General features: G+C 54.0%; 1 protein-coding gene across 1 annotated transcript in view; it reads right to left on the bottom strand.

Annotated features, from left to right (window-relative positions):
- The window catches only part of F2 (coagulation factor II, thrombin), a 14,849-nt gene that overhangs the window by 4,825 nt on the left and 9,118 nt on the right, over nucleotides 1–906 (bottom strand). Inside the window, exon 10 of the mRNA XM_026787852.1 lies at nucleotides 572–753. Coding sequence (XP_026643653.1) covers nucleotides 572–753 — 182 coding nt within the window. The remainder of the gene's footprint in view (nucleotides 1–571; nucleotides 754–906) is intronic.

Below are 906 nucleotides of genomic sequence, written 5' to 3'. Positions count from 1 at the left end.
CCCCGTCTGTGTCCCCTTGTACCTGCGTCTGCCCTAAAGCCAGGATCATACACCCCCGTCTGTGTCCGACTCCCCGTTCACTCCTTCCAGTCTCTGCTTAAGCCTCCACCTTCTTGAGAAAGGCCTTCTGCAGCCCTCTCTGACCCCTGTATTTGTCTAACTTTGTCCTCTCCTCTTCAGAGCTGTTATCAAGAACTGATGCTCTCGGCTGGCATGCCCCCTTCTAGGAAGGAAGCATCCATTTATTTGGGCCTATGCTGTGCACCCTCATCTGCTGTCTTGGACACAATAGGGATTCAAGAACTGTGTTGAGTGGCTGGATGAATGCCCTTTCCCTACCCAGTACCTCCGCTGAAGTACATATATTGAGCAGGAATTAATGGCCACAGGCTAACACACTCTCCCTATCCTCACACCTCACAGCGTGGGAACTTTTACCTTCCTTTGGCCATCAAAGGTCAGCCACTTGCCTGGAGTCATCTGACTTGTAAGTGCCCAGGCCTGTACCCATAGCACGTCCCAAGTCTCCAGCCCCTGTCCCTGTTGTCCTGGCCCGAGACCTGAGGCTTACCAGCACAGAACATGTTGTCAGTGATGCGGATCCGGGTGGAGGCCTTGCACACTGGCCGCTCGACAATGGGCAGGTTTACCACCTGCAGGACGCTGGGCTGAATCTCGCTGATGCTGGTTGTCCACGTCTCCCGAAGGTTGCCCCAGCCTGTCACCCGCCCTTTATACCCAGCCTGGAGCAAGCTTCAGGGAAAGAGAGGGACCCATGAGAATTGGCATCCAGAAGCCTACTGATTGCCAACTCTATTTCCCAGAGACCAACACTTAAAAATCTAGCAAAGGGGGGCTGGAGAGATGGCTCAGTGGTTAAGAGCATTGCCTGCTCTTCCAAAGGTC

Source organism: Microtus ochrogaster (genome assembly GCF_000317375.1).
Source record: "Microtus ochrogaster isolate Prairie Vole_2 chromosome 14 unlocalized genomic scaffold, MicOch1.0 chr14_random_1, whole genome shotgun sequence".
NCBI lineage: Eukaryota > Metazoa > Chordata > Mammalia > Rodentia > Cricetidae > Microtus > Microtus ochrogaster.
This window is presented reverse-complemented; position numbering and strand designations above follow the sequence as displayed.